The sequence below is a fragment of the Anabrus simplex genome, chromosome 7 (genome assembly GCF_040414725.1).
Source record: "Anabrus simplex isolate iqAnaSimp1 chromosome 7, ASM4041472v1, whole genome shotgun sequence".
NCBI classification, from domain to species: Eukaryota; Metazoa; Arthropoda; class Insecta; order Orthoptera; family Tettigoniidae; genus Anabrus; species Anabrus simplex.
Window position 1 is genome coordinate 309,881,397 of NC_090271.1, and position 12,615 is coordinate 309,894,011.

General features: G+C 36.9%; 1 protein-coding gene across 1 annotated transcript in view; it reads left to right on the forward strand.

Annotated features, from left to right (window-relative positions):
- Pde6 (phosphodiesterase 6) overlaps nt 1-12,615 on the forward strand; it is a 180,621-nt gene that overhangs the window by 72,410 nt on the left and 95,596 nt on the right. Inside the window, exons 5-6 of the mRNA XM_067151772.2 lie at nt 6,253-6,355; nt 7,165-7,291. Coding sequence (XP_067007873.1) covers nt 6,253-6,355; nt 7,165-7,291 — 230 coding nt within the window. The remainder of the gene's footprint in view (nt 1-6,252; nt 6,356-7,164; nt 7,292-12,615) is intronic.

The following is a 12,615-nucleotide window of genomic DNA, read 5'->3' on the forward strand; positions in this document are numbered from 1 at the left end:
AAAATGTTGCAAAATTGGGCTGGGAAGACTTGGGAGAAAGGAGACGAGATGCTCGACTAACTGGAATGTTCCGTGCTGTCAGTGGGGAGATGGCGTGGTATGGCGTTGGTAGACGAATAAGTTTGAGTAGTGTTCTAAAAGTAGAAAAGATCGCAATATAAAGTTGGAAATCAAGAGGACAGATTGGAGCAAATGAGGAATTAGGGAATTAAATAATTTATCAAGAGAAATGTTATTTGAAATCATTTAGGAAAAGACTAGGTTAACATTTGATAGGGAATCTACCATCTGAGTGACAGTCACTGGTGATTGATTGATTGATTGATTGATTGATTGATTGATTGATTGATTGATTGATTGATTGATTGATTGATTGATTGATTGATTGATTGATTGATTGATTGATTGATTGATTGATTGATTGATTGATTGATTGATTGATTGATTGATTCCAAGTTAGGAATGAACTCGACTGATGAAACTATACATATAAACTCTTCGAATGGGGTCATGTGGAGCGAATGGAGGAAGGTAGGTTACCTACGAGAATAATGGACCAGCCACAGAGGATCAGAGAAGAAGAGTAGACTAACACAATGATAGTTAGACTCAGTTTCTAATGGTTTAAAAATAATAGGTTTGGAATTAAATAAGACCACAGAGCTAGTTAGAAATAGAGTATTATGGAGACTTTGCTTTACCTTACTTACTGTACTAGCATCCTGCGAGAATTCTTCTTCTACCGCTTTTCCCACACTGTGTGAGGTGGCGGGTGCGAACTATGTCCCGTTTGGGAATTTCACCCTGTTTTATGGTTGGATGCCTTTCCTGACGCCAATAGTATATCGAGGGATGTAATCACTATTGCAGTTGGTAGTGTGTTGTGTTGTCTGAATACAAAGAGGATTGTGTTGGGACAAACACAAATAACCAGTCCTCAAGACAGAAGAGTTAATCATGCATGATTAAAAATCCCACGACCCGGCCGGGAATTGAACCCGAGAACTTCTGAACCAAAGGCCTCATTGCTGAACATTCAGCCAAGAAGTCGGACACCATCCTGGGAGAATACAGATCCTAAATATGTGAAATAATTTACCTGTTCCAGTTTTGTATTCTCCGCCCTTAGGTTTCTTCACTACCGACACCATTTCAGTCTTGGATAGGCGAATTTTCATACCGTACTCGTTGCACCTGTTTTCATCACAATCTGCCATTAAGATCAAGTCATTGGCATAGGCCAAATTGCCAGTAGAACATTTTCACCTAACTGAATGTCCGCCTCCATAGCGTAACGGTTAGCACTATTAGCTGCCGTCCTGGGTGACCCGGGTTCGATTTCTGGTACTGCCAGAAATTTACGAATGCCAGGAGGGCTGGTATGTGGTTGAAAGAGTACATGCAGCTTACTTCCAATGGGAATGTGCCTGAAAAGAGTTGTATCACCTCAGGATGAGGACATGAGTTTACTTTACCTAACTGAATCGCTATTATTATTATTATTGCCTTAGAGAAACAGGAATCCTGGCATACTCAAGGAGAAATAGGAAAGAAATGCACCATGAAACTGGCTTACGGCAAACGAATGGCACAATGGCAGCAAAGATGTGAGGAAGATGCACGAGGGAAATGGACTAAGCGCGGTGTATTTATTGTAATGATGCTGCCGATGTACTTCACACCGTTTTTGTATGTGAGCACGGGTCTACACAAAGAAGACATTTAGAAGTTGAACAAGGAGAACTAACACCAGAATCTATTGTTCTAGTGTTGTTACGGAACCAGGAATGTTGGGATTTGATAGCTGCATATGCAGAAAGTATCCTACGACAGGAAAAGAGGGATCTGGATGCTCATGAATGTCAGTAAAGGAGAAAGGAAGAAAGAAGAAGCCTAATAGGGTAAAAGCATAATGACGCCCTGAAGTAATGCAAGAGCGGTTCCGGAGTGGAGATGCACATCATGGTAAAAGGGTGTGTGGTGTTTAGTGGGTAAGCATCCCACATGCTTGTGGAGTGCAAACCCTTCTCAAGTGTCTCATGAAAGATTTTCCATACTCCATCGTAAAAATATATATATATTCAAACCTCTACCCTTCCAGCCTTTGAAATATGGCACCAGCAAACATCCCAGGGTCGCTATATGGGTGATCCCCAGAGACATCATCGAGTAGAAATAACTAATCTTAAATTACTAAGCAGGAAGGATAAGAGAGAAGAAAATTAAATAAAAAGATATGAATGCGAACTTTTGTTGCAAAACAAATTTATTAAAGAAGAAATAAACTTCGGCAAAATAAAAGACGAATATAAAATAAAAATGAATAACACTTCTATATACAAATTTGTCACTCACGCACTAGATCAACTGAAACCCTTAATAATTTATCCATTATAAAATTGATCTAATCCACTTAATTATTTATTCCAATCAATCACCAATGGTTTCATTTATTGAATTTTACAAGTCAGCCTAATTTCAAACTACAGTAAAACAATTCCAATCCTAAATTATTAACATAAAACAAAAATCTTTTCTCATAAACTCAAAATCCAGATAAATGCATATCAAGTGATTAATACAGTATTACATCTCTTAACAAATTCATTGTGACAACATCATTACAATAAATACTGCCGACGTCAATTTAATTAATTCATTCTTTTAATTACAACCTATCAGGTCTCGTTATTATTTACTTATTAATATTTTTCCAAAAATATAGTTGACCTGTGTTATCTACACCAAATTCACTTGAGTGACATTTCAATCCAATAATATACTTACATTTCTTCTATACATGAATTGTTTAATCGATATTAAATCATAATCTTCTCTCATGGCTTCATACTTTCTGTCTACAAACACCTAACATGAAACGGATCCAGACCGACAAGTATATCTGACGTGACTACTACGGACTACAATCTCAAGACAGATATTAACTCCACACATACATAATCAGCTGTTTCTCTTTACATTAAATAAACACAGACTTGTAGCGAAGGGCCCTACAACTAACACAAAGTCCCCCAAAAGCTGATCTACACTGAGTCTACAGCAGTAGAACAGAACCTCTGCTTCAAAAATGACACTCACATGAAATCAAATCCACAAATCAAAAACATTACAACCACGAATCAGAATTTACATTGCCATAATGTACAATAAACACAATTCACATATCCCAACAGAATAAATCGTCCATCAATAATAACCATCAGGAAATCCCAGATCCATTTACCTGGTCGGGAGTCGAAGTAACGACCATCAGGAATGTGACATTACAGTGGCCTGAAAATCCCTACCTTTAATTGGAGCATTGCAAATAATATTGAATCTTTAAATCTCTATGTGCTGTTACCTAACTGGTCAATATGAATTAACTAGTAAATTACATCGTAACTATCCTTTGATGACCCTATTTCAACGGGGTTTATTCTTTAACACAAAACACAGAGCGGTAGAGAAATCTTATCTGGAAACTTAACCACATTTATTTCCCTCACACCTTCAAAAGTATATCTGTCAACACAACCAATATCTCCATGTCCTTGATAATTCATATAATTCCTCTCAAATCATACTCCACATAACTTAGCCTTCACTGGCTTATAATCTCAATTTTTCCTTTGCACTCAGCATTTCAAAATACACAATATCTAACATATAATCCACATATCCACTGGTTCAAATCTCACCAGGATTCACGTCATCATTCTCATTCATCGAGAACACCTAATTTCTTTGCCTGCAATATTCTTAATAGTACGGTACCTCATTCCATATTATCATTGGTTCACTGCCTACCACTAGCGTTTTTAATGTTAAAGAGCCTTATCCCAAACTAAGCTCGAAACAAATTACAAGATTACAAGATATAAAAAAATATAAAGTACCTCACAGCACATTATCATTAGCCTGATAAAATCAAATTACTTATCGATGAACACAACTCTAAATATTCACTTTAATGTCCATAGCTGGTCACTGGTTCATATCCGCAACATAATATCAATGAACTTTCTCGAAGATTATGAATATTCATGCAACAAGGCACTTATTATAATTTACATGCCCCAATAACTACTAAAAATGTACTAAATGCCATCTATCCTTATCACTATATTCACACACATGAGTATTATTTCAGAAGATCGCATGCTTATATTATTATAGAAGATCATATAACACAATACGCGCTTATAAAAATTATATTAAAAATCACAATAACATCAACACACGCAAATCATATATACAAAATACTCACTCCCCCAAGGCATTAGTACTATAAATGAACTATCTAACCCTAGCTAACCCTTGCTACATTTAGAATAAAAATGAAATTAACCACCACATGCAAGAAAATATTATTTACAAATTTATATAACAACTGATCATGCATATGTGAGTTATATAAAATCAGAATATACTCACCTTAGTCCGGTTTTGTTCCATGTTCAGCCACACACCATCTCGGCCGTCAGGTCGGCCCACTGATATTGGGCTCATTCGATCATGACGGTGGCATTACCGTCTGTGAAAATTCTCTTCTTGAGGTCCGTGTCCTTGATACAGTTTACGTATGGCATCACACAAATTGTCTGCACACATTTAATACACTGAACATACAAAAAGAAAAATGCAAGTTAATTATATTACAATTATACACAAATTAACAATCTTCTCACTCGCGTAAAATTCCCATAACAGTTTGATTAGAATTATATCTCAGCAAGAATCCACGCTTCCATGATAAACTGCACTGCAAAGCATCCTACAACTTCATTTAATTACGTTTGTTGCTGCTCGGGGAACAGGTTTATCGGCACTCGATACTTAATATCTCATATCTATGGCGATTTGAATATCTAAATTCCCTTATGGGAAGGGAATAAATCCTGCGGATTAAGTTCTGCATTAGCAAGTTAGTATTCATCAAATCAAGTGTCCGGCTCCATGGCTAAATGGTTAGCGTGCTGGCCTTTGGTCACAGTGGCCCTGGGTTCGATTCCCGGCAGGGTCAGGAATATTTGCCATCATTGCTTAATTTCCCTGGCATGGGGGCTGGGTGTATGTGTTGTCTTCATCATCGTTCCATTCTCATCAAGATGTGCAGGGCACCTACGGGAGTCAAATCAAAAGGCCTGCACCTGGCAAGCCAATCCCTTCCAGGGATTTCCCGGCACTAAAAGCCATACACCATTTTATCAAATCAAGAAATGCTCAGGTCCAGGTTTCTCTGACGGTGATCACATAGACATGCCTGAACCATTCCAAAGTAAGTAGAGAAGTGCGTATCTTCTTCACCACTTGGCGTTCTTCCATCCGCGTTCCTCGTGGCACAGTATCTGGGGAATCCCCTTACCAGTTTCATCATATCCTGCTTTCAGTAGCCACATATTTAAATTAAAAAGGTTTGCCAGGATATTTCAACTTAATTTTTCCAACTATGTAAAGGTCTTATTTATCTTTTATAATATCTTCTTGTGGATTTAGGCTAATATCGCAGCACATTGACATTGGTGTCCCTGCTGCTGCTTCACTTAGCTCCTCGCGTGCTATCCTGTGAATTGCTGGTTCAAAAATTCTGCCAACTTAAATATGGATATCTCTATCACCTAACTCTTACACATGTCTCTCTAGAGTGGAAGATTCCATTGCCTTCTCTCTTATGCAATACTGGACTTATAAATTTAGCAAGCTGATTACAACATTCATCCAGCTTCCCATACAGACTTTGCCTCATATAATATTACTTCTATACAATTTTTACAATTACATGCCAATAAAATGAACCAATTGGGTTCAATATATGTACTGCATTATTACAACAGTGATCTTGTAGCAGATTCCAATCTCATTGATATTTGGTGGGGCTTTCAGTTGGAACAGTGTGTACTTCACCATCTTTAAGTCTTTGTAAATATCCTATATCAAACCTAAGTGCTCCACTAACCCTGCAAAAGTAGGGAAAATGACATGAAACAAAAGCTCAGTGCTCATCAATTGTTAGTAGTTACTTCTGAATTTAAGTGTGAGAAAATTCTAAGTAATATATTGATGCAGTACCTACCAGTATTCCATTCTTTTATAACAGCAGAGATCAAATTGAACAAACAAAAACGGTAAAATTTTATTAATATTGTTGAATGTATGCTAGAATATAAATTTCAGACAAGACAAATTATGACTTACTTTCATTTAACTACTAATGAGCTAATGATTTTTTATTTCATATTTTGCTTCCAGGCAAATGGTACCCCTTTTACAGACTGTGATGTTTCCATCTTTGAAGCCTTCGCGATATTTTGTGGATTAGGGATACATAACACGCAGATGTATGAGAATGCCTGTAAGTATTTCTTTATTTATTTATATATTTAAATATCAGTCACTCCATAAATTATGAGTTGTGTATCTCGAAGTAGCCTAATACAATATTCCAGTGTGGCAGATGGCCTCAAAGTAAGGAAAGTAAATTCTTATAAGGTGTTACAAATGTTCTAAGTGACTTACCTTAGCAACCTGATCAATACTGAGTAGAAAGACAAAATTCTTACACACGTTCACGAACATGTCAGTTGTAAAATTCATGACAAGTAACAAAAGAAAAGATGCTTCACAGTTCGCTACATTTATTAGTAACTTATGTAATGTATGGTATGTAACGATCTCAAATACTGTATATCCTGGGAAAAAAGTTCATGGCATAATATCAGGTGATTTTGAGAGCCAATCACAAAACACTAAGTTAAGGGGCTGAAGAAACCATTCCCAGGGTGGGAAAATGACATATAACAACATTCCAATGGTGTAGAGTTCCCTGCAGTCACTATTTGTTCCATGACATAAATAAAAGAGACAAGTCCATTATGTTTGTAAGTGAGTTAGAGTGAGAACAGAAAGGAGACACAAGTGCAAAAATAAAAACATAAAAGGTTGAGGACAAAACTTTACATTTTCACACCCATTCATCTTCATAGGTTGACTCCCTCCTCATTCTATTCCATTTTAAGTCCTGTGAGCTAGACATGCAAGTGTCCCTGCCAGTTTTGTTAAAATCTAAAACAGATTTTCTCATACCGGTAGTTTCATTTTTTTTTTATTTTATTTTTTTTTTTTTCCGTATCTTTGTACATTGCATTGTCTGATTTCTTCTAGGTAAATTGATGGCAAAGCAAAAGGTTGCTTTGGAATGTTTATCATACCATGCAACTGCTTCTGCAGAAGATACAGCCAAGCTTAGTCAAGATCAGATACCTTCAGCAGAGTCCTATAATCTATACAGGTAAGGTTACGTGGTGTAAGTCCAACGTTTTAATCATTCTTTGATATATTAGACATGTACAATTACATGAATGTCTGTCAAAGTATAGAATTCTGTCAAGAATGCTTTCATGAGACAGAAAAATAATATTTTGATCTGAAACCACATATAACAACTTCAGCCAAAAGTACACTTCGTGAGTTTCCCTTTAAATGTGCTATAATGTTGTCTGTGAAGTCTGTTAAATCTTAAATTATTTTACATGCATATTTAAGTATTACCATGCAGGTATGTACTACCATTTCTTCATCGTAGAAACATCATAGTATCAATTACTTGTTTTGTTTATGAGTTCTTTAAAAATTACATTTTTATGAACAATATAAAAATAATTTACAATCATGGGAGTGTTTCTTTCTGATGTACTTAAAGTGAAACCAAACCATAGGTCACTCCCAGGTCAAAATAATGGAAAAAATAATTCTTGTTTGTCTTACCCTCTAGAATAAATAGGGTTATAACACTATGTATCGAACAGTTAAGGTTATATCTATGAATTATTGACCAGTATTTTTTTCCAGTATAGAACAGGCTTCTGAAGTAATTGTAAAACCTTATCGGAACATCCATTGGTTGCAACTAGCTTGTTCAGGCTTTTTAAATGTATAATTTGTAGGCTTGAGGCGCCCTTAAAATCAACAGTTTTATTCCTTCATATATCAAACGGTCTGCATTATATATCGATCAGTAAGATCTTGTTTATCAATCATTATTTTTATACATCAAATGGAAAGGTTTTAAATACTGAACATAAATATTTATTATAAATCACTTTATCTTTAGACATTATATGATTGTAATAACATGAACAAAAGATAATGATCCTTAAATATAAATCACAAAAGTAGAGAATGCAATATTAATGCATATTAAAATGTCCTGAGAAACACAAAATTCTGTTTCTTATCTTTATCCTTCCACAGAGAGTGGAACATGTCTTTAGTCTTCCTTGTTTCTTTTCTTTCTCTTCAATTCTTCTCGGTACTCCTTCGAAGATAACGTGTATGTTTTCCTTAATCTAAACTGATGAGGTTTTTGTGGTACTTGAGGAACTTTGAGAAAATGTTTGAAAGAATCCTCGCTACTACTTCAGGTGGGTGAGCCAGCAAGTTCTGAAGCAATTTCATGCTCATTCAATAATTTTAGCTTGTGAACTTTTACTCCACTCTTCAAAATGACGGCACCAGGAAGATCCTTCTTGGGGAAGGTACATACACCTCTAAACATTCATCATTCCACGTGAAATCATCTCTGCTCTGATCACCATTATCTTCTGATGAACTGTCTGTCATCATTTCATTTCATTCTGATTAGCCAATATTGTTTCACGTGTAGCATTGTACTGAGTTGTAACACTTTTCCAATAAGCATACAAATCTGTTTCACTATCATTCTGTTTTTCTGCATCATGTCTTAGTTTTTCATTGAACTTATTGAGAATACAAGAAGCAAGAACTGGAAGTGGAAAGGGATGAAGAGCTGCCTTCGTCACTCTCCTGCTGTTGTCTTCCCACTGGTATTTTCAAAATATCTGCAACACATTTTGTGTAGTCCATAGTGTTGGGATCTAGTGGATAGAGACCACACTTATGAAAGGTGCTTTTCACAATATCTGGCCTAACAGCATCCCAAACTTTCTTTATCATGGGTGCAAAATTTACCTCAGTTACTGATGCACAGTGAGTTTGTATTTTTTCATCTTGAAGAGCATTTTCCCACATCTGCTGGTTGCATAAGATAGGTGGCGTTAGGGAAAAGGTGGTACAATATCATTCCATGGTCATGACAATATTCACTGACTTGAAGGGATAAGTGACTCCCGTGTCCATCAAGAACTATTTTTTGTTATTTGCTTTACATCACACCGACACAGATAGGTCTTATGGTGACAAAGGGACAGGAAGGGCCTAAGAATGGGAAGGAACCGGCCCCAGCATTTGCCTGTGTGAAAATGGGAAACCACGGAAAAACCATCTTTAGGGCTGCTGACAGTGGGGTTCAAACCCACTATCTCCTGGATGCAAGCTCACAGCTGCGCGCCCCTAACCGCACGGCAAAATCGCCCAGTCCATCAAGAATTAGAATAACAGGAAATGTAATTTTCTCTACCTCTAGCCATGACCTAAAGTGTTGAAGGTAGTTCAGAAATGTTGGGGCCTTCATCCAGCCACTTTCAGTTTCTCATAGATCCAAGGCTCAGCTACACTATCTCAGATAAGTTGCTAAAGTCGTATGTTGCTATAGACGATCATTGTTGGGCCACAATGCCTGTCAGGACAGAAATTTCTGAGCACTGTTATGCCTTCTTTCTCTTTGGAGATTGCCATAATTTGAAACTGTTCCCCTCTGACTCTAAGGTATTTTCATGAAACCTTATGGAACTGAAAATTTGTCTTGTCTGCATTGAAGATCCTGTATGGGTCTTTCATAATTGATCTTACATCCTCAGATTCCAGGTAGCATGACAGTCCAGCAAACCAACCACATATTCTCTCTTGCGAGACAGCAGCCCTCCCCTTGCTAATGGTTTCAGCCTTGTTCTGAGACAGGGAAGGATGCCATCCCATAAAACATTTTAACCAGGTTTTACCAGATCTTTCATACTCGAACAGTGTGCTCCTTCCTGATGACTGCACAATTTGCTGAAAAGTGTCAAGTAAATTCTTTTCCTTCAACGGAAATCCTCTCTTAACCATGTTGATTACCCATTCACTAATGCGCTCTTCTTCTCGTGGACTCCGGCATGGCTTCCGGCCAAGGGCAGTCCGAATCTTCTGACTTCCAGATAGTTTGTTGGTTAATGTTGTTAAAGGGACCTGGTATGTTTTAGATGCCTACCTTTGGGACATCATACCGGACTTAACCTGTTGAACAGCTTCAGTCAAGGCAGATTATGAATACTAACACCGTTTCACTTTTTCAACAGGTTGAACTTTGGCTTTTGGTACATTTCCCCCATTGGGCCTCTTCATTTTGACCATTGTCAAGCTCTGAGCACTAGTTAAGGAAAATAAGCAAAAACTGCAAAAACGATCATTTTCTGCTTTCTAGTTTTAAATAGCTAAAATGTAATAAAAATGTATTTTTTCAAAGAGTGTGGGGTAACTTCCCCCTCACACCCCCTCCTGTCACTGCCACTTCATTTGCTGATAACGAGAACCCTTGGAAAGTGACAGGATTGTTAAATAAAGTGATTAGCACAACGTACGGCATCAAACAGAGACAAGACATTGTAAAAGAAATCTAACTATACAAGATGAGGTTCAAATTCAGGCCCTCTCAAGTTACAGATAAACGCCTCAGCAGTCATGACCATGGAAATCTGGATTTTGGTGCTAAAAAAAACAATACTACAAATTAAAATCATAAAAAGCCCATTAATTTTCAGTGGCATTTGATATTAAGGATTGTTTTTATATTAAATGAACCTCATTTATCGAACGTCGTTTCGATATTATAAATGAAATGAAAACCTACAACCTGTTTTCCAGTCAGTAACCAGGTCAGGGATGGAATGAATGAAGCCCCCATCTTGTGGCGAGGGTAGGAATTGTGCCGGCTGCTGAAGCACTCCTCTGGGGCAATGATTAATGACTGACAGATGAAATGATAGTGGAGAGTGTTGCTGGAATTAAAGATGACAGGGAAAACCAGAGTACCTGGAGAAAAACCTGTACCGCCTCTGCTTTGTCCAAAACAAATCTCACATGGAGGGACCGAGATTTGGACCACGGAACCCACGAGTGAGAGGCCGATGTGCTGCCACCTGAGCCACAGAGGCTTGCTCGATATTATAAAATGGGAGTCAAATATTGAACAGTATTTTATTTTAGAAATAAATATGAAGATAGGTGAAAACTCACAACACAAAAATTAATAAACATGTATGTATGTTAATATAACGTATTATTTAAAAGATATCTTCTGAAGACACTATTTTACTGGCAAAAACAGGTAATCACAGGGACACTGCCCCTTAGTAACAATACAGCGATCTTATTAAAATCCTGCCAACTCCAAAGTTCTGAGACTTCCCCGCGCTCACCAGCACGGTAACGACTTTGACCTATCGATTGACACAAACCTAAGTTTGGAGGGGTGAATTTAGAAATCTCAGATGTTGTATAAGTGTATCAATATCCTTATTTTGTAACAAAATGTGTGAAGCATTTGATATTTAAAGGACGTTTGATACATAGTGCCATTACCCTATGTTAACTGAACTAAGTTTGGCTAATTTGATTTCTTTTATTATTCATAAACTGAAATTTAAAATACATTTTAAAATTTCTTTTTGGCATAAGTATGCTTTTGGGCTGGGGATCTATCCAGAATTAGTATCATCAATTTTGCTTGGATATAAAACCATCACCGTGGTAACCAGTGTTTGTCTGTCTATATTAAGTCTTCATCATTTTCTCCCTCACATTATTACCATGCAACAGAACTCTGCCTTCCATGTACATTACAGTAGGTATAAATGGTGCCATGTTTTAAATGTATTTCCATTGTCTGGCGTTTTGTCTAGGGTCACAGTAAAGCCCTTACACATGGCAACGTCACTGAAGGCAGCAGCATTTTTCTCATAATACGTATCTTGCCAGTATTTATGGTCATAAAATTGTGAAATCAGCAACTATTTTGTTGGCTGTAGATCTTGTGACATCATCAATGTCCCACTCCAGTCACCTGGGTGTGGTTAACAAGCCTCCTCCACACCTTTCTACCCTTCCACTTTTCCTGCTCCATTACTTCCACCACATCCAATCCAGCTTCTCTAATGTCCTTCCAAATCTGATCCATCCACCTTCTTCTCAGTCTTCCAACTGGTCTCGTTCCCTTAACTTTCTAATTCTCTTTTTGCAACCCGTTCCTTTCCCCTTCTTTTTACATGTCCAAACCATCTCAGTCTTGCTTTCTGTATGTTCTGTACTAACAGTGATATATTTAGCTCTTCTGTGATTTTAATAATTATAATTCTATCTCTTCTTGTCTTTTTAACCGATGTTCTTAAAAATTTCATTTCTACTGCTTGGATCTTACTATCTTGTCTCTTATTAGTTACCAGCAATTCTAGTCCATTGGTATGAAATACTGTTTATATAATGTTAATTTCGTTTTCTTGGGTACTTTGTCATCCCATAAAAGCTCTCTGACTTGATGATAAAATGTTGTACATTTACTTAGTCTGTTGTTCATTTCAGGGTTGATTTCATTATTTCCATTAATAATCCTACCCAGATATGTAAACTGTTTTACATTCTCTTACCGTTCTCCATCTATGT